This window comes from Alexandromys fortis, unplaced genomic scaffold (assembly GCF_014885135.2).
Source record: "Alexandromys fortis isolate MF-2015 unplaced genomic scaffold, M_Fortis_MF-2015_v1.1 scaffold_20, whole genome shotgun sequence".
NCBI lineage: Eukaryota > Metazoa > Chordata > Mammalia > Rodentia > Cricetidae > Alexandromys > Alexandromys fortis.
Genome location: NW_026067903.1, coordinates 4,635,912 through 4,658,987, shown reverse-complemented (window position 1 = coordinate 4,658,987; position 23,076 = coordinate 4,635,912). Strand labels below are relative to the sequence as shown.

The window sequence follows — 23,076 nt, the reverse complement described above, 5'->3', positions numbered from 1 at the left end:
CCTCTCTTGGGGTCTTTATTGTCTAGGTTCTCTGGGGTTATGAATTGCAGGATGGCTTATCTTTGCTTTATAAGTATACTACACATTTTATAATGATGTTATGATTTTCTTTTTCTCACCCCTTCTGAGAGGTAGAATGAATGAACACATTTAAGCATTTGAATGGTGAGGACTGAACGCAGCGGCTTGTGCGACTGGGCAACCCTTCTACTGTGGTCTTAATCTCCACTTTTAGTCCCTGTTGACTTTTAATTTCCAAGCAGCTTAGAGAGTACATGAATCCCACACCTACCACTTCCTAGCTGAGGGGACATGTCCCAGCTCACTCCGACATTTCCCCTTCCTGGGAGAGTCAAGGAGGCTTTGTGCAGGGGAAGCCTGCCTCGCCTCACACAGAAAACAGGGAGGCACACCACGTGAAATAAGTCCCTTCCCATTCTTATTTTAGGAGATGAACACTGGTCCCCAGCGGCCGATACTGCAGACTGCCATTCTTTTCTTAGTGTTCCCCATATGTACTTCTGTATACGGCCTTCGTGCTTCCCCCACAGCTCTGCCGGAAGTAGACTTTACCTGATGAGCTCCACCGTCTCAGAGTACATGGTGTAAGGGGACTTGGATTCCATTGGGCCTTGTTCCATTGCATTTCCACACTCGATGAAGGACAAGGCTGCTTCGGCATAGTTCAAGGCCTTCCCAAACTTTTCCACCTGACCAACACAATCAGAGGTGTCTTCCTTACTAAGAGGTTTTTTTAATTTGTTGTTGTTGTTTTTTTTAACCAAGGGGCAACACCATACAGTTTATATGCTTTGAGAAACCCAACTTTTGAGCTCCAAAACCCTGTAAAATGGAGCTGAGAGGAAAAATAAAAGAAAAAAGAAATAGCTATGTAGCCCTCGTTGCTATCCATAGCTCATTTCCCATGGTTTCAGGTTCCTGTGGTCAGCAAGGTCTGAAAATGTTATGAGGAAAATTCCAGAAATAAATAATTCATGAGCTTATACATTTAATTATCACAGCTCCCTGTTATTGCCCTACATTGCTATTAGTTACTAGTTACTGCTAGTGTCTTCCTGTGCTTAGCTGTATATCACAGACATGCATGTATATGAAACAGAGTGTGTAAATCTCTGAGCCATCTGCAGCCTCAGGGCATGCTATGGGAGCTTGGAGCCCACCTCCCTTGGATGAAAGGACCTAGTAAATCCTCGCTAGTTATTTGCAGTGAGACAAGTGAGTGGAGAAGTCACAGGACACCTTCCTTCCACTTTGCCAAGCTCCCTTTCCTTCTCCCCAGTGGCTTGGCAAATTCACTCCCTGTCCTCTCCCATGGCGCTAAACGTGTGTCCAAGTTCACAGGTCTGGATCCATACTTGGGCTTCATGCCTACTTTTTCCAGCCTCACCAACGATGGTGCAGGGCCCCGATCACTGTCTCATGTTTTCTGGGACTCTGTGCCCCCATGTGCGTCACTATTCTCAGGGCCCCACGAAAGGGAAGACGGAGAAGGGATGAACGGAGGTTTACCTAAGGTTTTATATTTCACTTTCACAAAACACGACCCAGAGCTGAAACTCAACCACAAGAACTCCTGGGGTTCCCCACACTGTGTGTATCTGTGCTTCTCAGCACAGAGGCTGCAGCACAGTCAGCGCAGCAGGTCACACCTGGAAAGACCGGGTGTCGCTACTGTCTCTGCAGCAGCCATGAGTTGAATGTGCACCTGAGTTCTCCCAAGTCTCGAGCTACATACGGAGGCTCTGGCCCTAGACACCGCTGCTCTAGGAAAGTCACATATTCCTACCTTGCGGAATCACCTCTGTTTTCCCATGATTTGTTCATCAAAGAAACAAATCACATCCCTACTCCTAACTACTCTCAGTCCTACTACAAACACAAGTAAATATAAAAATAAATCACCAATTTTCATTAACAATGATATCTCTTTGAAAATGAATATAAATTAAATAGCCAAGGTGGTGGTGGCACTGCTTTTAATCCCAGCACTCGGGAGGCAGAGGCAGGTGGATCTCTGTGAGTTCGAGGCCAGCCTGGTCTACAGAGCTAGTTCCAGGACAGGCTCCAAAGCTACAGAGAAACCCTGTCTTGAAAGAATATTAATAAATAAATTTTTACTCATTAATAAATAAAAGTTTTAACACTTGTAAGTCATACCATATTTTGTGGCAATGCTGTTAAGGAACTAATTTCATTCTAAAGCACTTAATTTTGGGGTACATGTACTTGATTCACAAACACTCATTCTAGGAACACATAAGACTCTTGGAAAGCAAAATCTGTAGACCACAGAATAGCTCAATATGCAAGGCAGTCTGTGAGGGATAGAATACAAACAGAGGAGTCTAAAGCAAGAAGATGGGAGGGAGAGAGTGGGGGGGCTGCAGAGCACCAGGGGAGGCTTCAGGGAGGACCTGCATGACTGGGCTGGACTTGGGGAGGACACCGAGGGTGTGAGCGGACAGACATGTGTGCTGGCATGAACGAGGTATGATGAGAGGCTGACAAGGGATAGGGAAGTAAGAGCTGGGCAAGATGGAGTTAGGTGAATAGAGCCAGGAAGCCTTGGATGATGGCTTCAGGTAGCAACTCTCACCATATTTAAAATGATGATTTAAAAGTGTGATGTTTTTGCCCCAAAGTGGCCATGCATTAATTATTTCCCTTCCTTCCCTTCTTCTCTCTTTTTAAAAACAGGGTACTGAAGAGACAGAGATCCACACATCAGTTTCTTTAGATGACCTTGGGATTGTGGGGTTGTATGGATAAGAGCTGTCCCGTGCGACTGTCTCTATCTCTGATACTCACTGGCTATGTCCACATGACCCCAGTGTTCCCTGGCAGTTGACGTCAGGTGATAACTGTGTGGTGGGCAACGTCAGGCATGCTGGGGGAGCAGCGCTTAGGATTTAGTATCTTCCGCACCGGACTCACATTCTGAAAGGTATCTGAGACACCACCTTTATCTCCAGCCCCCCTGACTGATCTTTGCTATGAATCTGAAGGAGAAGAGGACTAGAGTTTCTAGGAAGTAAGGCATCTGTTTGGAAGAGGCCTGGTGAAATTACTGTGTGATCTAAGAAAACAAACAAACCCAAACCAAACAAACTAAAAGTCTCCATTTCTTGCCCGAAATCCTTAAGGTCTCCAAAATAGATCACCCGAGTCAGAAACGCTATCCTTCGCAAAGATCAAGTCATGTCGACTTCAAGGCTTAAGTGTGAGTGACAGATGTACACGGGGAACACTAGTCATCCTGAAAAGAGATTTGTGGGGCTGAGCCAAGGAAGAGCCAGCTAGGCTAGCTAGAGAGGAAAAATGCAAATTCAATTTATTTCTAATAGCTCCGCCCACTGATGCCACTGGTTCTGGTTACTATTCAAACCTTGAGACTAAATTGAAATATTCATTTATCCAGGGCTTTCTTCCAGTTCGACATTACCGAGTGAAGTCATAATTTATTGGGCTATGAGCCTTTGATTATATAAACATCTTCCCATTTAGCAGGCCCAGCCATCCTTGTAATAGATTTTATAATTACCCCGGCTATATCGCCCCACTGATGAAGCTGCAGCACAAACACAATTCAGACGAACAAATCTGGAAAGAAAAGGGTCTCACCATCGCATCCGCTTTATGCTTCATCCGTTTAGCTTCTTGCATAAAATAATCTGCACTACGAGGCCTACAAGGAGAGAATATTAGATGCCATTATTGCTTAAGTGCAAGGTCTGTTGAAAATATGCTTCTCTTTCATTCAAACAGAAGGCACAATTTAAAAACTCTGTTTAATATGGAGTCATGTATACTTTTTGCACTTTCAAATTACAGCCTGTATATAAAGTGCATTATTTTTCTCCTAAGTTAGCAATTCAAAACCCACTCAATACATGTAGATAGTCTATATTTATAGTTGCTTTAACGCGGTCCCTTAGTGCCTAATTTGTGAATAAGATTTTTTTTTTTTACTGTATGGATAAGAAAAAAGCAGAAAACTCTTATTTTGCATAGTCTCTACAGAAAACCATTCCCCTTCAACTTAAGAACTGCAAATATATCTGGTAATCATCTCACGGAAATGTATGAGTGACAGTATTTATCTGTTCTTATGCGTGTGTCGTTTATATGCATAAATAGTTCCTAGAGTTGTGTGCACATACAGTTAATTGTCTTAAAGCCTCACAGTGAAAACCCAAGAACTGTGATGGAGTATGATTATGTTTCAGTTGTAATGGAGTTAATTGTAAAATGATGTCTACCTTGTAACAATGCAAACACGGCATGTATCCTCTAGGGTGCTGATTAGCTAGCTGGTAAACAGGAGCATTAGACGCGTGTATTATTAAAGCAATAACCCTGGCCAGTGCCGATCCTTCTGGGAGATGAGGGTAATTTGTCCTGAGACCAATCCGAACGTGCACAACAACCCTAAGTCACACTACGCCACCCATCATCGGTTGGTGCCTTTAAAATGTTTAGTCTAATAGATTAATTAAAAAAAAAACCTTTTACATCCTTTAGATGCCATCAGCATAAACTTCTTTGTATTCCGTGTGTTAGGTGATCAATAAACTTGACCTACTCATAAACAGTAGATAGCAGCCAGGGGATAGGGTGTCACCAGAGAGATTAGTCATGGACTGTTTAACCTATTACGATATGCTTATTTTAAACTGTCTTGTTTTAGATTCTAATGGGTCATTTACCTCATTGGAATACCAGGTAATCAGAACATTCCTTTACTTAAAGAGATCAGAATGCCTAGAGAAACGGTAATGTGCTATGACAAGAAACACGGGTTGACCAAAACATGGCATTTTATTCGTCAAAGTGAGAAACAAAATCAGGACCAAAGCTAATAATTAGTTTTGGGTCAAAAACCATGGGAACCACAAAAACAACAACAACAAAAGGCCCTCATGTCCAGCCTCTTCCTCTCTACAAATACTGACAGAGTTGTGGCAGTCTATTGGGACTGATGAGTTGGTTTGTTACCACAAGGAAATGACAACACAACCCCACGGTCTCCCGAACGTCTGTCTGTCTGTGGGCAATTGCTCCCTCACCATTCTTGTTCCCATGCAGGTCCAAAGCTTTCCATTCCCCTGGATAGTCTCTGGTGTGGCTGAAGGTTTCCTCAGTAAGACAGGCCTGCTGCCTCCACCTTTGCTTTGCTAGTGCATCGCTGAGGGACCCACAATTCCACTTGAATGGCTTTTCAAATGCCTCTACAGTCTTTGGCTACATACCGACTGATGCGAATTTTTGGCAGTTTTCACCGTTACTACTCGCTTGCTTTCGCTTTCAAACAGACTTCCTGGAGCATTTTTAGATTCACAGAAAGACTGAGTAGAAATTATGCAGTTTCCACGTATACTTTGCCCCACGTAAGTACAACCTCCTTCATTACCAACATCCTGACGTGATGTGAGTGTAATGGTTCAAAGTGACAAGCCAGTGGTGACAATCAGAAGTCCACGGGTTAGGGATCAATTCTAGACGGTTGTGATCCTGCAGGTTTGGACTCATGACATCCAAAAAGCCACGATCTCCTGTTGAGTCATGACACACATCTGCTGGTACAGCATCAGCAGGAACAGGCGTGCTGCTGCGTTTGCTCTTTGGCTTCCCATCCCAACACAGACGATCAGGGCTCACCTCTAGTCCAAGCCTAGACTGACTGCTGAGCCTTAGATCCCAGGGCCTACAGCTGGGGAGAGATTAGTTTTCACCGTATTTCTCTTCCGGATGCATTCAGGCTTCCTGTTAAGCGTTCTTCTTCTCTTAAAGACACACCTCCCAAGTTGGCTTTTATCACATCTGGTTCTGGGGTCTAGGGTTCAAGTCCTTGGCCAGCGTTTCTCAAACACTGTTTCTGTTGTGTCTCCAGTTCCCAAATCAATCTTTGGGGCTTCGGAGGTCAAATCTTAGCTCAGGTTAGGTATTCACCGGGGACGCTGAGTAAAATCTGGGACGGTTCCATCAATTTTGATGGCATGCCACTCCTGTTTGGAAGTTCTGCTCTTCCTTTCCCCTGCCGGGAATATTCTGCTCTCTGCTCAGTTACTGAGTGTTCACCAAATCTTATCAGGAACTAAGTCTGACCATTGCCAGGAACAGTTCCTAGGAGCATCACCCATGCTTCTCACGGTCTTTCCCACGTCGCAGAGAACTTGGCTATACTATACGTCGTGGGTAATTAATTACCTTCCGAGTTCACAGGGCTACAGTCACGGCGTGCGGGCAGCTCGGTCCCTGGTGCATTTCAGCAGGAATCATGCTGGTGACCTTTGCGTTCTTCTCCAGCCTACAGTAATCCTTGAATCGTACTGGATTTCTCCCGAGCCTGGGGGAGAGTGGTGCCTTCTGAGAGGGTGCAGCATCATGGCCAATGAGCCGGAGTGTCTCCATGGCAACTTGAAATTCTTCCCATCATTATCTGCTCTACACTCTAGTATCCAGGTTTGGTCATTTTCCATGTGTCCTGTTTTGTAGACCTCACCACTAAAAGATTGTCATTTTGAATGCATTTTATTCTCATGGGGGAAGAACCTCTTTTGGTCATAAGCTATGGCATCTTAGACTTTACAGGCTTTCTAATTTACTCTTCGAGATGCCAGTAGCTGATAGCCACTAATGTGGATTCTTCAATCAATGTTTTTACCTGCAGCACAGGAATGCGCTTTTCAAGCCTGAGACGGAGGCTGAGTCACAGACACACAGCGGTGCCTGGAGGGAAGTAACTCATCCCATTTGCTGACCGGATCCTGGCAGTTACAACTGTAACCTGCCACGCTAAAAGACGACCCGGTGCCATCTATGGACCATTTACAAACACGCTTGTTAGAACCCGTTTGCATATAATGGAGGGCTCACTGTACTAAGCACGGAAAATTGCCTGAAGATTGGCCCATTTTCTCCTCTCAGGTGCTTTCTTCTGCTAGGCTCTTAAATCAGGCCATTATAAAGTCATCAGGACCACTGGGATGCCACTCACTCAGACTGTCCAGGGTGGCTGCGGATGCACACTAACCTGAAGGCATTGCTTTCTACAGCCATATACAAGTCAGAAGGAAAAATGAAATTGCCCTCACCGCTGTCACAGGTACAGAATCTAATATATCAAAGGTTTTGAAATAAAACCTAATCATCTTGGCATAAAATAGATTTTCCATTGAATCTGCCTTTACGTGGGAAATGCAGAGTTTTTAAACTTCTGTAATATTATCACTCGCATTATTTTTCATAGTACTTCATGATGGCCATGAACACACGAATAAAAGTGCAATTAAACGTTGTGAACGCAACTGCATTCAGTGGCCCACAGAAACCAGAACTGGCTGACGGCGGAGCCGGCGCACAGCCATGTGCATCTTTGTTCTGAGAGGTCTCTGTAACGAAAGCCATCGGTGTACTTGATCCGAACGGTAAGTTTTCTTTCCTCCTTTTCTTCCACCGTCGCCACCTACAAACACACGGCCTTGGCTCTGAGCCGCTGCAGGGCGCGAGGGACCGGACATATCTCCTAGCACACGAGCTTTAGAGGCAGCCTTTGCTTTTTGTTCTCCTTCGTGGCTGAGGGGGAGAGAGAGATGAATGGTCTCCCACGGAGAGGCTGGCACACTGCTTTCTGTAATTCCTACTTCTTTCAAAGGCCGTCCTTCCACAGAGCAAGTCTGTTTTGTGCAAACTGGCAGGGATGAGAGCTCACTGTGTTTGAACAAACAGGTTCCTGGGTGTGGAGCGATCGGGACAAGGTTTGCTTGGAGAAACTGAAATCCACATCAGACGGAGGTGCGGCAACAATGACAGCCAACGCATTTTCATCTGATACCCCCAATGCCAGCTGATGTGCCCTCAGCCCTGAAGTGCTTGTTCCAAAAGGAGAATGACCATGGAAGGGGTTAAATAGTTAAATTTTTCCCACACAGCTGCTTGGTAGTGCTAGTTTGCAGAACTGGGGGGGCACACCCAGGGCTTCATGCATGCTGGGCAAGTGTTCTGCCACCTGTCCCCCTCCAGCAGTCACTGTTGGCCAGGGTGTTTGAGGCTGGGGGACTCCCAGAGGGGCTAATGTTGGCTGTCTGCACACACCCCTGCGGATGCAGGTAGATAGTGTGTAAGCCACAAGGACTCGGACGCAGCTTTCACCCCTACAACCCTGACATGGACTGGAACTCTGAGTGCCTGGAACCTGGCTTCTCAGGAGGGGAGTGCCTTCCTCATGCTCCTCATAGGACTCACAGTACCTTTTCAAATAGTGCTGGCTAAGGGAGGCAAGCTTTTAATCACTAAAGAAACTTTTATTGAAATGGAGAATCATCGGTCTCAGTGTTCTTCCTCTCTGGGTTGGACATTTAAAACGATCGATTATAGCAAAGCCTGCAGATTTCAACAGGAGAGAGATGTTCCTTTCCTCCCACCTCTTTTTGTTTTCCCATTGGTCTAAATAAAATAAGGGCCCAGCCCGAGACATGGAATTCACAATGGAAACAATTCCTTTGCCCGAGACATGGAATTCACAATGGAAACAATTCCTTTGCAGCAATGAGGAAAGGGTCTCCCCCAGGACAGCAGTACCATGGAAAGGCCCCCAGAGTGCCCCGCCTGGCTCTCACACGGCCTATGTAAAAATTCTGGTTGGCTTCCTTTGATTAAATCATGCTGCTGGAGATTCAACCTCTCATATACGGGAATCTTCCCATTCTCTATAAAATTAAAATCCTTTTAGCAAGGAGACTGCTGCACATAATTGCATTACAAATGTCAAGTGCCCACCCCTCCTCCCACTCACATTTTACAAGCTCACGGTCTTCAGCACTGTGTGTCCCAGGGAGTCTTCACTCAGTGCCCAGAGGGTTAGGTAGCTCGGCTCCTATTATTGGTGTCGTGGGTACAGATGGGACATTTGGTGGATTGGCTGAGTGCTCTGGTCGTGACTGCCTCTTGCATGTGAAATATGGGCAGGGGACAGCACATCCTTCAGCAAGCAGCAGGCAGTGTTGGCCTCCAGCCCCGCTGGCTTCCAACGCAGCAATATGGCTGGCGGGAGCCGGGCTTTATTTCATGCTGCCAGGCCTTTCACCACTTAGCTCCATGAATTCGGGACTCCTGGACGGGGGGCTTCCCATCCCAGATCCCTCTCCATTTTCCTTGGCCAAAGCTCCCTTGCCACTAATTATGACACCAGATGATATATAGCTCAGGGCTCGGCACTAATAAGACCTGTATCTGAGCGGCGAGGTGAGGCGAGCGCCGTTACTCCTTGACATAAATTCTCACAGATTTTGTCTTTTAAAGGAAGAGTCTGTTAATCACGCCCGTGCCACCTTCCCACGGAGGCTGTGGAGTAGTGGCTGTCCCGCTTTCCCTGCTTCTGCTCCATGTCAGGGGAGGATCCACACAGCCGCCAGTCTGCATTCGCCCTTACCAAGAACAAGCGGAGCTCAGATTCCAGTTCGGAAGTGAGTGCTAGCCCCTTCGGTTCGTTTGCATCCCCAAAGCACTAACTGGGGCTTAATCGGTAAGAAACACAGGAAACAAGATGTGTAAGAACAGGGATTTAGATGGACTTTCATGCAGGTTCATGGAAAAAGAGAAAAGATAGAAAAAAAAAATCCAGGGCTTCCCTCTGGGAAGGGTATTTATAATTCAGCCGTGTTTATTCAGTGCTCATTCTCCACAGCCTGGTGGATTCAGTTGTTGTCGGAACTGCATGTTTATTCAACCATTAACAAACAAGTGTTTATAATACAAAAGGATGAGCTTCTTTCTTTCATTCTTTCCCTCTTTCCTTCCTTCCTTCTTTCTTTCTTTCAAGCTACATGACACAGCTTGAAGAACTAAATGACAGCCTGGCATCTGGTCCTCTCTGGATGACTCTAACTGGCTCTCCACCAGCCTCTCAGTTGCTCTGGTCCTAATGATCTGGCCCTTTCCCTTGTTCTCCTGGCAGCTTCCCTGTTCGTCTCTGTGCTTGCTGACACCTCCGTGAATCGAAGCCAAGGAAAGTGACAGGAGCTGAGGGCTTTCTTGTGATCAAGGAGGCTGTCGGGGCAGACATTGTCAGGGTGAAAGCAGAGGAAAAGGAAGTGAGGAGGGAAGGCAAAGACAGAAAGAGCCACGTGGGGAAGGAAGAGGCTCATTGTTGTTGTCTGCCTAGGGATGGTACCACCCACAGTGGGCTGGGCTTCTACATCAATTGGCATTCAAGACACGCCCACAGAGACCACCGTTCTCAGGGAGACAATTGCTTAACAGAGGTTTCCTTTTCCCAGGTGTGTCAAGTGGGAGCAAATTATGACAGAAGGGAAGGGAGAAACGTAGGGGAGGAGGAAGAGGACAGGAAGGAGGAAGAGGACTGGAAGGGTGATGAGAAAAAGTGGGGAAAGGAGGAGATGTGGCTCTAGCGGTCACAGGAGTGGTCCCATCCATGTGCTTTTCTCTCCTGACTGTAGGATTATGGCGAACGAATCCATCATATCCTAGCTGTTGCCTGTACCTGATACTCAGTAGGCACCTAATACAGCAGCTAGACATGCACGACATTTTGCAGATGTCAGTGACTCTGATCTCTTGAGAGATAGCTATTTTCATGGTTTAAAGGAAGAGACAATGTTGGTTCTTTGCCTTTTGGGTTTTAAGGATTGTCCCACGCTGGGCCTTTAAACCCAGCACTCAGGAGGCAGAGGCAGGAGGATCTCTGTGAGTTCGAGATCAGTCTGGTCTACGAAGTGAGTTCCAGGATAGCCAGGACTGTTTTACAGAAAGATCCTGTCTTAAAAAAACAAAAAAAACAAAAACAAAAAAACCAACCAAACAAAAATCTTCACACAGCCTTTTCTAGATCAGTGGCTGTTTAAATTGCATGTCTCTTTTACTACTAGAGATTTCAAATCATTTGGGGCAAGTGGCCATAGCTCTCCATGTAATGGGTATTTAAGAGTGCTTTTCTATTTCATTGTACCATATCCCTAATAGAAGGCACTCCCGGCACAGTCAGCAACCAGAATTACACATCTTGCCTACAGGCAGAGCCTCTCCATTGGTGTAGGCAGGGAACATATTGAGAAACATTTCCCCCTATTAAAAAAATTCAAGAAACTTCAGATTGGCTCTAAGAATTGGGCTGCTGCTTTTTCTGACGTAGTCTTCAGTTCTGAACATGGAAGAAGTCATTGAATTAATTCTCTCATAAATTCTTCTTTCTTTCTTATCTTTATCACTCTCCCTAAACCACAGCCCAGAGATGTTTGGTGTTTTGAGTATCCCTTTGTCTAATACATCTATTATTAGCTATGACAACCAAACACAAGTTCCACAGTGACCTTAAATATCACTTTATATCACTTTAATTGCCTCTGTTTTCAAAAATGGCTAACTTTCACAGGGCCAATCACCAGCACAAAATCCTAACCTGATCCGAGGGAAAATGAGCACCCACCATTCTGCTCAGCAAAGGGAAAGTGAAGGGAGGTAGGTGGAAGAGTAGTTAAGGGAGGGGAGGATTGCGTGCACAGAGTTGGTATGTAGCTGCAGTAACCACAGGAAAAAGACCTGGGCCTTGTGGATGTTCATGTAATTCCCAAAATTCAGATAACTTGGCATGTGCTTCTTAAATGAGACAAAGATGTGCATTTGACTTCCAACCCCCAAACCCTGTGCCCTGGTTGATGTATAAAGTAATATTAATACTTAAAAGACTCAATATGGGAAGCTGAGAGAGAAGGAAATACCCCATGTTTATATTAGGGCTGTCAAAGAGTGAGCCTGACGCTCCCGAGATGCTGCGTCTTATGTGATACCCCCAAGGAGGGAAGCACAATAGTAGCCACTGATACTATTATTTTCTTCTGAGGAGGGCTGAGAGATGTTGAGACCAGTTTGTATTTTGACTTCCAGGGGGCTTAGGGCTCGTAGTCTGTCTCTGCCGTTGGAATGGAAGCCAGCAGCAGGGCAGGAATCTCCTGCACGAGGTTCCCGGGAGACTTCAGTTATCCTGCCTCACACGGACATGCAACATGCTTGTGGGTCAGCTAACAACCGAACGCAGGACTCAGGCTGAGCTCGTGAAACTCTATCTCCTCCTTCTAGGTGTTCCTTGAACCTGCTTTCTCCCTGGGGGTCAAACGATCATCAGCATCATCTCAGCCTTTCTGACTGGGATTTTTCAGCCTCCTAAGAGCATGGCTGGACATTCTTAGCCACCATCCCCGCCTTTATCCCTTTAAAATGACGGCGGGTACGGAAGATGCATTCTGTTGTTAGCAGGAGGAGTGGACAAAGGATTCCAGGCTGTTTTTCCCACATAAGGTCTGTTTACACTCTTAACAAAGAGCCTACATCTTGGGAGAAAACAGCCTTCAGGAGTAAACCACTATTATTCTTTTGCTATTATAGTTTACAAAACCAAAAGGACTTTTTTTTTCCTGATTGCACAAAGTCACCAACATCCCATAATATATACTCTTGGAAATAAGACTTGCTGAAGGGGCTGGAGAGACAACTTAGCAGCTCTGCTCTTGCAGAGAACTGGAGTTTGGTCCCAGTATCCACACTGGGCAGCTAATTGCCTGTAGCTCTAGGGGATCCATGAGCGCCCATGCTCATGTAACACATACCCAGACAAATATACACATAATTAAAAAAAAAAAGACCCGTTAGGGCAGTTTGCCTCAGTTTTTTTGAGGTTTTGGGTATCAATTCCATAAGCCCTGGGGATCCTGCTTATTCAGGGGTGCGTATTAAGTCAGCGCTTTGTTTGAGAGGGACATTTAAATTACCATATCACGCAAGGGCAAACAGCCACACCATAAATAAGAGGATATAATCTTTCCTTCTACTTTCTTTCCTCGCCGTACTAAGAAGGTCCAAACTTACATGTCATCGAAGATCAGCTTCTGCCTCTTGCAGTCCCTGTGGCCATTGGAACCTGGAGACCATGGCTCAGTCTGCGGCCGTGACTTGGTATGGAGGACGCCATTTTCGGAGCTGTTGTGAGCTGCTTTCTAAACAGCAAATAACAGAGAAGTCACTGAGACCTTGGCCACCTGGCTGAAAGAGCCATCAGACAGCACACCTTTTCACCTATAGAATACTGCCTGTTGACTATTAGAAACGATGGTGATTTTGTTTCAATCAAGAAAACGTAATACAGGCTGTGCATTCTTTAATTAAAATACTGGGAACCACAAGTGGTTGAATATTTAGGGGATGGAACCCAGGTCTAAGTACGAAACTCATCTGTGTTTTCCCTTATACGGATAGCAGTTATACATACATTAAAGCAAATATCTGCAGTATGCTTGAAACCAGTTTTGTGATTCTTTTCGGCTCTGACCTACCATCGGGATCAGGTGTGGAATGATCCATTTGCCAAATTATGTTGGTGTTCAACAAGTTTCAGATTTTGGAGCCCTTTGTATTAGGGGTGTCCAGCCTGTACGTGTCTAAGTCTCAGCCTGTACGTGAGGACTTCTGCACCTGTTGTCAAAAGCTGTTCCCACAGCAGCACCTAAAGGGAGGTCACATGCTTCTTATACGGATGGGGAAATCAATACTGGGCAGGTTAGGCAACTTTCTCAGGTGCTAATAGTAACGGTGTGTGGAGTGAGGGTTTGGGTTCACAGCTTCATGGTGACGCAGAGGTGAATCTGCTGAGTGATCACCATAGCAGCATAGCAAGGCACCTGGCCCAGGACAATGACCTGCTCAGAAAGCACCACTTGGTGGATGAGTAAGTGAAATAAGCCAATGGCTAAACCTCTCAGCACACCCCAGATGACCACGATACATGGATATGAATGTGAAGGAGACGTCTGCTTTGTTTTAAAACCTGAACAGATAGCTTTTCATCCCGTGTTTCTCTAGGAGAGTCTCTCTGAATTCTTCCTGCCCAAGAGTAAAGATAATTGCTTCTAAATGTGGCTGCACAGAAAGGCACCCTTTGAAGATATGCTAAGACTTAGGCTCCCATAGAACCTTCTGCCAACTCTTTTGCATCTTAAATCCATGGGGAAAATGTTAAGTACTGGTCCCTGCCTAAGATCTTTCTTTGCACAGACCATTTTTTTCCCCCCAGGATAGAGTTTCTCTCTGTAGTCCTGGCTGTCCTGGAATTAGCTCTATAGACCAGGCTGGCCTCGAACTCAGAACTCAAGAGATCTGCCTGCCTCTGCCTTAACTGCTGGGATAAAAGGTGTGCGCCACCACAACCTGAAGCATAGCCCTATTCTTAAGCTTTCTCTCTCTAGCCTCACAGAGCCCTGATGGCTTTGACAGGCACAGGGTGAACTCAGACAGAAATTCTGGAATTATAGAATACCCTGGGGAGACGCCGCTCTTAGAGTCCATGTGGAGGAACTAAGTGGACTGTCAGTGATATCTAGAGGGACCTGGGTAAAGAAACGGCTCAGAGAGATTAAGCAACTGGCCCAAGATCACATTGACGCTAAAATACCCACTCTCACCCAGGGGAACGTTAGAACCACCCTAGAATGGACGGTGAAGGGCGGTGTTAGAAACCTCCTGCTTTGGCCATCTCACTGATAGACAAGAGCAGGCTGAGAGCCCTGTAATGTCGGCATGGGTTTCAGCCCCAAATATATGTGCGTCATGTATGGGTAGGACATTTTCCCAGCACAGAAACTGGCTGGTTTAAAACTCCCAATTTTCGAGAGGATAGGGGATAGGATGGGGGGAAGGTGGAGGGAATGGGAAGAGAAGAGTGGGAACTGGGGTTGGTAGGTAAAACGAAAAAAAGACTGTTTTCTTTTTTTAAAAAATAAAATGAAGCAAAAATTAAAGGAAAAAAACCTCCCAATTTTCTTTGTCTGGGGACGGTGTTATTCTGGAGTCTGAAATAGTTTCTAGAGGCTTTATAAACAGAAGGGGCTTTGAATTTCCACTGGGCAGGCTTCTTCCTTCGTATTCTGTGGGGAGAGAGGAGGAGTTCTTCTCCTCTGCCAGATCTCCCTGGAAGTCGCCTTCAGGGGCTCAGCATGGGGCCTCCAGCATGCCTGTAGGACAGCATGGTGGGCCGACTCAGAATTTCACTCGAGTTTACTTAGAAAAGAAGGGCATCGAAAAGACAAACCGTGAGGTCTCCGGCGTGTGACTGCAGCTGGCTGTCAGCCTTAGGCTTTTTGCTGGAAGAGGCAGAAGTCAACACCCCATTGCCGTGAGGGCGGCTGGACGAAGTCAGGTCCTCGCTGGAGTATTTGTGTTTACAGGCGTCAGAGAGTGGCGAAGTGGGTGACCGGAGCATTTTTTCATTTTTGTTTATTGGTATTGCCAAGCTGAAAAGAGAAACAGCAACAGAGTCTCGCAGTCTGCACAGGAAAAAGGGCCATGCTTCTTGTACGACCCAACCCCCATTTTAAATCTGGGGGCAGGAAGAAGCTTCTTGGGAACTATTAAGGAAGAAGTCACTTTATGGCACTAGGACCACAGAACACAACAAACAAATCTCATGCACGGTTTCTTGCCTCTATGAGGACACACAGCAATCTTGACTTCCTGCCAGTGTAAGACTAAGAAGAATAACACGTCCACACTTTTGAGTTCTTCAGCCAGGTACCTACAAACACCGAACGAACAAGCTTTTCCTCACAACGGTGAGCAGCTTGGGAAAGTCAATCAGCAGTCAACAACAGCAACTAAACCCTTAGTTTCTTAGAGGGCACCGGCCAGCATCTGAGCTTGTAGGATATAGTCACAGAATGGCAGGGTGATTCCAAGACCTGACGCCACCTTCCAACAGCTGAGTTTCTGAATTCACCAGAGACTGAGCAGAATAAACACAGAATGAAGCAACTGGTACCTGAAACCGTATGTTTACCTTAAAGACTACTGTCTATTCTTAAACAGAATTTCTCCAACATCAACCATCAGAGAAGACAGACTCACTTATATTAAAGTCTTAACAGTGATGATGATGCTTACTGCTAGGGATCTGTGTGTTCTGCATTAGGAAAAAGGATCGTTTGTGGAGGAGATGTTATCCTGAAATAGAGTCAATCACTGCTAACTAAAGAAACAGGTAGAATCAACGAATACAGTTCACAAACAACTACTACTACAACAAAATGGTACAACCAACGAAAATTTAGTTGTGACTCTTGGGCTTACGACAGGTTAATTGTATATGCTGGTTATCAGAGCAAACAAGCCATTCAAAGTCACTTCAAAAAGCAATTTCCTTAGTTGGTAGTCACAGTGGGAACCTCAAGTACTAGCCTCTAAAACAAACAGCTAAGTTTTTTTTTAAAACATCACGCAAATAGATACACGTGGAGACAATTTCTAGTTCTAAAAGTACTGTGTAACATGTTATAGGCAGCTGTTCTGGATGAACCCAAAGTTGTGTCTACTGAAGGGAAGGATGCTGTTGTTAAGGATGGTTGTGAAAAGCCTAGAAGCCATCATTTCTTGACATCTGAGTGAAAAAAGACCTGCTTCTAAGTATCTATTATTTTACATTCTTTATGTGTAATGAAGAACAAACTGTGACATTAAATATAATCATGGGTATATATGACTGGTGCCTCTTCACTGTTGCAAGTTTACATATTCAAGTGGGCCAAAGAAGCATCCTATGGAGAGCCTCCTAGCTGGGCGATCGGGTCTGTGTTCTCCTGAGCTGGTCAAACAGGCAGTAGAATCACAATTGCAGAGGTTCGCAGACCACCCTTTCCAGAAAGAACTCTGTACATTTTCATTCACGCTGTGTCATTACTTAGTATCAACAAAACAATCAGATCTGGGAGGCTCTGCCAGGCAGTCATGAGAGCAAGATTTTTGAGGTCCATGCATCTGGATGGCAAAAAGTTCCACCCTTCTCTCTCACTAGAACACTTCTTCTAGTTAGAAGCAAGGTTAAGCTGGATCATCTTAGCAATAGCCAAGCTCGTGTCTCAGCAGAAAGCACGGGCATTTTCTTGCTATGCTCCAGTTGTTTCCGACACCTTGCAGTATCATTTGTGTTCATTGCTATGCAGCAGTTATGGCTCTTACTAGATAGGAAGGTCATTCAATGCACTGATGAATGCACAAAGAATATTTTGTGGGCAGGGTCCCTTCATGCCTGTTTCCCTAGTCTGTGGGAATGCACAGAAGACCGTGGAAGCCCTGAGTCTGCTCCCTCCTGTGCAGGGTTTCGGGAGTGTCCTCAAGGTGATCCCCACCGCGCATGGGCCTGTGTGCCTCTGGTCTCCAGCCGCCTCTTTGCCTTTCAGCACCGCTCTACATCTTCCCCCAACCTTTCAGTTTACATTTTTATGTGCTGTGCAGAACCATTAATCTCCCTTTAAAAACCCTCTGTGTATAGTCAGGGAGAGTGAGAAGTGTCTCAGCAGAGGAAAAGTGGGGTCTGTGCTGAGGTGCTTCTAAATGGAAAAGCCTCTAGGACTGATGCTAAGCGATTTGCTTTAATGAATGCCCGGGACCTTGCCTGGCTGGAGGACCATTTATCACGGAGGGAGGTGGTGTGTGGTGGCCCGGTCTGCTCCTTTAGAGGAGTCACTGGGTAGCGGTTTGACCTTGGAAGCACAGATCCTTTTTAAGCCTACAACCTGTCTACACCCAAGAGCTTAGGTGTAATTTTAGGTTCTTATGGTCTTATATCCTTGTCAGTTACTATTAAAGTAGTAGCTTGTGAGGTTTGGTTATCAAGTTTTGGAGGGAGAGATCATTGGGGAGCACAGGGTTTAGAGCTGTGTATACCTGGTCATTGGCTTTTGGTTGACTTGAGGAAAGCAAGCCAGCAGACTTAGGTTAGAATAATCAAAAGGATCTTCTATTTCCTCAACACAATGGCTTTCAGATCCGGTGTCCCTGTCCAGCTCACGGCTACCTTGTGGTGGGGGGAGGAAGCAGGCTTACCTGTTGATGTTCAGGTTGCAGTGGCTCCCAGACAAGGTGTTATTAGCGGAGGCGGCCAGGCGTGAAGCACTCTCCTTCTCTCCTTGGGCCTTCTTTATATCCCTGTAGTCATCTTCGTTGTCACACTGGGCAGGAAGAGGCAGAAGCCAATCAACTTGGGACTCTGAGGGCCACCAGTGAGCTGTGGGGCACTGCCTGTCACACAGCAAGGCCTCTTGGGTGTCCCCACCCACCTTCTCTAGAGAATGAGGCAAGAGCAAAGCCCCTGGCACAGGCTCCATGGCACTCACATGTGCTGGGCTTAGTATGGGTGGCTTGGTAAAGGGAACAACATGAAGTGGCGATCAGAACTTGGATGATGAAAGCCACTAAGTGTGTAGCTCTGCAAAGCAGCTCTGGTCTGGATTACACTGTGGCATCTCTATCACTCATCCCTGCGTTCTTGGTATCAGAATAAAGCATACAAAGTGTGCTTCGTCTAAGCTCATGGGAGCTTCCATGGTAAGAAAGCCCAGCTTTGCCTCAGTGAAAGAAATGCCTTTAGTGACCGGCAAGCAGAGGCTGCTGCCTGGTGTGCTTCCCTTCCAGCTTTCTGGCCCCGAACATCTTCAAGTTCCTTTTGATAAAATAGGACTTGGGATGGGTTCTTGCTACACGAAAGTGTTTGACTCTACAGTGTTAGGCTACAGAGGAAATACACTGCCCAAAGTGCCCCTCCTGGGGAGACAACGAGAGCCATCTCCAGTGTGGTACCCTTGGAGCTGTATGGGTGTTTTCAGGAGAAAAAAAGCAAGTATCAAAGACAGAGAGAACTTGACTCTTAGCTATGATTGTGTCACACAGCCTCTGCCAACGGGGGATCCTAGAAGCTCATGTTGTTATCGTGGCCCCATGAAGGGTCCAAAGCAAACTTTAAGGCCTTGGATCTCAGGTATAGGGCTTCAGCGGGGCGAGAGCCTGCTCTGTTGGTCTGTGCAGGGAGTCCGATCAGCCATTTGCCCTTTCCAACCCTCCCATGGAGAATGGGAGGCATAGGGAATGACAATGTTCTCTACTGAATGGGAAGCTAGTTCCCCTGGTCTTGGCACACAGGCAATTGGTACAATTGGTTCTGTAAGGTAAAGGCACTTGCTGCCAAGCCTGGCTACCTGAGTTCAATTCCTAGGATGCATATGGTGAAGGGAAAGAACCGTCACAGGTGTGTCCTCTGCCACATGCGCACTGTGGCACACACCCACACCCAGACACCACACGCACACAAATATAAAACACCGAAAACAGGCCTTTGTGTATGTATCAAGAACAAAGGAAGTAGCTGCCTTTTGGTGGTCCTTCTTTTCCAAGGTTCAAATTCTACTTTGTAGAAATAAGCTGTTTAGTGCTACTCTGTGAAGAAACACATTCTGTGCCTGCATAATAGGTTTCCTTGCTGGTAATAAATATGACTGTCACCAGGAAGAGACTATGCCTTTGACATAAACCCTTCCAAAATGAGGGATATCTTCATCTTGGCCAGGAAAGAATTGCCTAATAAACATTACCTCCAAGTTATCTCATTTAGTATGTGTGTGTGCGTGCACGTGTGTGTGTATGTGCACGTGCATGCCTCGGTGTTCACGTGGTCAGAGAACAACGTCCGGGAGTTTGATCTCTCCTTCCATGGTGAGTCTGGGACTGCTCAGGCCATTTGAACGGCATGGCCCAAGAGCTGATACTGGCTGAGTCAGTTTGCCCCCACCCACCACTATTAATGAAGGAATTGAAAAGGCTGTAAAACCCATGTGTGCAGAGTCTCTCTTTTTGTTGTTGACAGAACAGATTGCCTTTTGGAAACTGGAAGATGGCTATACAAAACTCAGGCTGATGCATTACTGAGTATGGGAATCTGGGACCAACAACTGTCTGGGTCCATTTCAACTGACATAACCTTGGACAAGTCCTAAGTATTCAACAGTACCCTTCTCAGGGATATTTGCATGTAGTAACTGTTGTTGGTAATGATGGCATTTCAAACAATCCACAAGTAGTGTAACCTTTGGTTTGCTGCTAACTGCTTTTGCTTTGTGGTCTGAATTAGCTTACGTGTGTGTGTGTGTGTGTGTGTGTGTGTGTGTGCCTGTGTCTGTGAGCGCGCATGTACCTGTGGAGGCCAGGGTTTGACGTCACGTGCTATCTATCTTGTTTTAGGAAACAAGATCTTTCACTGGGAACTAGAGCACTGGAGAATGTCCCAGGAGTCTGCCTGTCTTCACCTCTCCATGCTGGGATTATAAGCATGCACCTCCCTGCCCAGCTTCTTACAGAGGTTCTGGGGATCAAACTCAGGTCCTCCGGTTGACTCGGCCAAGTCCTTTGCCAGTGGAGGTATCTCTGTAACACTCCAAACGCAGCCATGGAAGGGGTTGTTAAAAGTCCTCAAACTTGGTTTGACGGAGGAAGTATTTCCTAATTTGGAAACCTTCAAAACTGGCTGTGTCCTTGAGTCACTGCCAGAGGCTGCCTGGGCTCTCCCATTCTAGAGCTGCCTGTTAATCCAAGCCTCACTTGTCCAGTCTATCCATTCCTCAAGTGTCACTCGACCCAAAGACCATTGTGCCTACAAACATCCTTCCTCCCCAGAGTCTGATTCCCAGCCCTCCTCTGCCTTGAAGCTCTTTCATCACTATAGGAAGGAACACCTGCCAGCTGACGCCACTGGCTGACCTCAGGACAGTGGATTTCATCTTCCACTTCGGCCAACAGCCTTACATTCTAAGAGGTCTTTTGGTGGATGAGTGATTCCACTGTCAACATTATCCTGTCCATCTCAGCAAAGAATGGGGTTCACCATATGTTCAGTCTCCCTGTGCTCCATGTTCAGCCTGTATCTGCACACGCAGTAAATGCTGCCCATATAACCATTTCCTCAGGCTGGGCCAGTACTTCCCTAGATCAATATATACGTATATCTATTACTTATGCAATGGTTGGAGGATACACAAGGGCAGCCACCTGCAGCCCAGCCCAGCAGCTTATCTATGGTCTATCCCTAGTCCTCAAGTGCAAAGAGAGACAAACTGTTCCTCCCAAAGCCTCCCAGCTCCAGGCCTACCTTGCGTTTCCTCTTGGATTTTGGCAAAGTCTTTTCAGCAGGTGTGTCTAATGCATGGCTGGCTGGCACACTGTCATTGTCCTTGGCTGCAGGAGCACTCAAGATCCCAGGCTCCTGGGACAGGTGTTCTGGGATCCGGGACAGGAGGGTCAGGTCAATTTTGACCCAGAGCGACCTGACCTCATCGTTGTCCTTTAGAGGAGAAAGCAGTTCATTCCGGCCAAAGGGGACCAGCGTGTAGAACTGTTCCTCTAGCTCCTTGGCAATGTCACTGGTGGTCCTGGCGTTGATGGAGCCCACAGGGGCCCGGGAGGTGCTGCTGTTGCTGCTGGTGGCCTCCTTTAGCCGAGGCTCGTTCCCAGCGGTGGTCTGAGTCTTGGACAGGACATACTCCTCTTGCTCCGATTCCAGGTCCGAGTCCGAGGAGGAAGAGGAAGAGGAAGACTCTGTCTCAATAAACTCCTTGGATTTAGGGACAATTCTGCTCAGCCCCCGTGTGCGCCTTTTTTCACAGGTCACGGAGGAGCGCAGCTCTTTGCGGTGGCTGGTCCTGCTGTTACCACAGGGCTTGGTTTTGGGAGGCTCTGGGGGTCCCACCACACTTGCCCCCAGTGTGTCTGGGGCCACGGGCTCCTCTGGCCGGTGGCAGTTGGCACTGTCCCCAGCTGAGGTTCTCTCTGTGCGCCGGGTGGGTTTCTTGCCCGCTGACCTCCTGGTGGGTGCTGGTGCGCTCTCCGTGGGTGCGCTGGGCACTGCAGGTGGCGGGGCAGCTGTGGTCACAGCCACTGCGGCGGCAGGTGGGGACTTTTGCTTTACACTTTTGCTGCCAGGGGCCTTGTTTGCGGTCCTAGGTCGCTGCTCCTCCTTGCAGGCAGTCTTGAGGTCCTTGTCTCTCAGGCTGGCTTGGCAAATCTCAGGAAGTTTCCCGCAGTCCTGCCCTTCATCTTTCACGGGCGGGTAGTATTGATTCCTTTCAGGGCCGTGACTTTCATTTTGGATCAGAATAGGCGGCTTGTGAGGATTAACTTTGTTTAGCCATTTATCCAGCTGCCACTTGTTAGACGACGCAGGTTCGGCCTGAAAACAAAACCCGGGACAAACAAAACAGCTTTTACAACAAAGCTCACTTAAAAGGGGCCCTGGCTGTTTTGATCTTGACATTCTCTAAAATTGAACGGTCTAACAACAAACGGTGAAAGGAAGCCCAGGTATGTGGGGCAGCCCTCTGCTGGTACAGAGGATGCCCAGCTGGCCCCTGGCAACTAGGTATCCAGGAAGCAGTTTCAAGTCCACTTAATAAAACAACAGGACAGCCCTGCTTCTTTTCAGCTTACTCCTAGAACTGTGTATGTAGATATACCATTATATATATATATTTGTATATATACACTTAAATGTGAGATTAAATTTGAGATTCTGTTAATTTAATTGGGAAGTAATAACTATGAGGCCCTGAACACTAAAACTTTTTTTGTTTTTGACTTGTCACCTTTGAAAAAAATTTGTGAACCCAAGATCATCTCCCCCCATTAGCATACAATTTATATGGAGAAAGCAAGTGCTTACTGACAATAGCAGCATCATTGGGAGGGTGGCTCACTGGCAGCAGGGAACACCATTTTCAAATGCACCCGGCGTGCCCTGTATACCTTGGCAGCCTGACTGCATCTACCCTCAGCCTGCTTCTGCCATTTCTTCTGCCACGGTCTGCTAGGAATGTTTGGGCACGGATGACTTCAGAGACCGCTCCTGGAGGCAATTTTGCTAACTCAGAGCAAATCACGGGAGGTTGGAGTTTTCAGACTCTGACCTACAGATCAGCTCATATGGAGGGTGCAGAGAGTGCTCTGAGACAGAACAGGAAGGGCTATGTTGATTCCCCTCCCCCTCCCAAAGAGGAGTATAGTTTTGAGTGTGTAAGGACTTAGGTTCCAAACAGGAGAAAAGTTACGATTTTGCAGAGAACGTTGATTTCTGGTAAAAGCTCACTTATGTACTGCTAGGATTTAATACAGTAAATAGAAAGGATGTCTTCTGTGAATGACACAGGGCAAACATTTATAGAGTCAGAGTCACTCTCACCC

General features: G+C 46.5%; 1 protein-coding gene across 5 annotated transcripts in view; it reads right to left on the bottom strand.

Annotated features, from left to right (window-relative positions):
- The window catches only part of Aff3 (ALF transcription elongation factor 3), a 471,150-nt gene that overhangs the window by 13,874 nt on the left and 434,200 nt on the right, over positions 1-23,076 (bottom strand). For all 5 annotated transcript variants that reach the window (XM_050134761.1, XM_050134764.1, XM_050134763.1 and 2 more), the window contains 6 exons: positions 20,993-22,069; positions 17,902-18,026; positions 15,116-15,317; positions 12,901-13,028; positions 3,643-3,706; positions 574-710 (listed from right to left, as the gene is read on the bottom strand). In XM_050134761.1, the coding sequence (XP_049990718.1) occupies positions 574-710; positions 3,643-3,706; positions 12,901-13,028; positions 15,116-15,317; positions 17,902-18,026; positions 20,993-22,069 (1,733 nt within the window). The remainder of the gene's footprint in view (positions 1-573; positions 711-3,642; positions 3,707-12,900; positions 13,029-15,115; positions 15,318-17,901; positions 18,027-20,992; positions 22,070-23,076) is intronic.